General features: G+C 58.4%; 2 protein-coding genes across 2 annotated transcripts; one reads left to right on the top strand and one right to left on the bottom strand.

Moving 5' to 3' along the window:
• Positions 1 to 61: 61 nt before the first annotated feature.
• On the bottom strand, positions 62 to 295 carry SDRG_07221 (hypothetical protein; the record flags this gene model as incomplete). Its single annotated transcript, XM_008613041.1, has 1 exon — positions 62 to 295. One exon carries the CDS (start codon positions 293 to 295, stop codon positions 62 to 64), a length of 234 nt encoding a protein of 77 aa, XP_008611263.1.
• A 973-nt stretch (positions 296 to 1,268) lies between these two features.
• SDRG_07222 (hypothetical protein) lies at positions 1,269 to 1,502 on the top strand (the record flags this gene model as incomplete). Its single annotated transcript, XM_008613042.1, has 1 exon — positions 1,269 to 1,502. The coding sequence occupies one exon, from the start codon at positions 1,269 to 1,271 to the stop codon at positions 1,500 to 1,502; it is 234 nt and encodes a 77-aa protein (XP_008611264.1).
• Between the last annotated feature and the right edge of the window lie 61 nt (positions 1,503 to 1,563).

Genomic DNA, 1,563 nt, shown 5'->3' on the forward strand with positions numbered 1-1,563 from the left:
CGGTACCATGTGCGTCCGAACCGTCCGAGTTTGTCGTACACATACTACGCGCCGCATTGACTCATGCATTTGGCAATGCGAGGGAGGCAAACTCCCCGGCAGCGAAAATGCCGTTGGGTTGGGCTTGCAGCGACGCGATCGTGCGGCCCGATGGAATCGGTCGGACGTGCCACGTGAGGTTAATGCGCTGGCACTCGGCGTAGACGTAGTGCTCCGTGTCAAAGACATTCGGCGGCAAGAGTGCGTAGAAGGCCGGGTCCGTTGGTGTGCCCCAGAGACTCCCGAGATTGCCCATGACCAAAAATTGCAAATGGCTCAACGATCCAAACGCTAAACGCTGCATGATTGGCTGAAACGAAATTGTATCCACCAATCAGTAATGGGTCTAGGATGAGCCTGTCCAGAATCTGGGGTATACCAACGGACCCGGCCTTCTAAAGTTCGGGGACTACCCATACCGACGCCGCGATCCACCGAGCCGCTCCCATTTGGAGTCGGACGACGCGCTCGATGTATGGCGCCGCTAGCCGCAAATGGGTCGCCGGGAGGCTCGTCTGCGAGAAGTGCGGCCTTCCCAGAAAGCACAAGCTCGGGTGCAAGTACCGGTCGAGCGAGCAGAGCCTACGGACCCGCAGCCACATGAAGAGCCGCCAGCCAAGCGCGCGAAGCACAAACGCTGCAAAGTGTGTGGCGCGTCGAAGTATCACCCGTCAGGCAGGATGAAAAGCGAGCATGCCCCTTCTATTAACTGCTCGATATTTAGAGACCAGGCATTGGCTGTTCGTATTACTTGTCGCCCGCTTTAACAGAGTGTACGCGTAGAAGGGGCATGCTCGCTTTTCATCCTGCCTGACGGGTGATACTTCGACGCGCCACACACTTTGCAGCGTTTGTGCTTCGCGCGCTTGGCTGGCGGCTCTTCATGTGGCTGCGGGTCCGTAGGCTCTGCTCGCTCGACCGGTACTTGCACCCGAGCTTGTGCTTTCTGGGAAGGCCGCACTTCTCGCAGACGAGCCTCCCGGCGACCCATTTGCGGCTAGCGGCGCCATACATCGAGCGCGTCGTCCGACTCCAAATGGGAGCGGCTCGGTGGATCGCGGCGTCGGTATGGGTAGTCCCCGAACTTTAGAAGGCCGGGTCCGTTGGTATACCCCAGATTCTGGACAGGCTCATCCTAGACCCATTACTGATTGGTGGATACAATTTCGTTTCAGCCAATCATGCAGCGTTTAGCGTTTGGAGCGTTGAGCCATTTGCAATTTTTGGTCATGGGCAATCTCGGGAGTCTCTGGGGCACACCAACGGACCCGGCCTTCTACGCACTCTTGCCGCCGAATGCCTTTGACACGGAGCACTACGTCTACGCCGAGTGCCAGCGCATTAACCTCACGTGGCACGTCCGACCGATTCCATCGGGCCGCACGATCGCGTCGCTGCAAGCCCAACCCAACGGCATTTTCGCTGCCGGGGAGTTTGCCTCCCTCGCATTGCCAAATGCATGAGTCAATGCGGCGCGTAGTATGTGTACGACAAACTCGGACGGTTCGGACGCACATGGTACCG

The sequence above is a fragment of the Saprolegnia diclina genome (assembly GCF_000281045.1).
Source record: "Saprolegnia diclina VS20 unplaced genomic scaffold supercont1.20, whole genome shotgun sequence".
In the NCBI taxonomy this organism is placed as follows: domain Eukaryota; phylum Oomycota; class Saprolegniomycetes; order Saprolegniales; family Saprolegniaceae; genus Saprolegnia; species Saprolegnia diclina.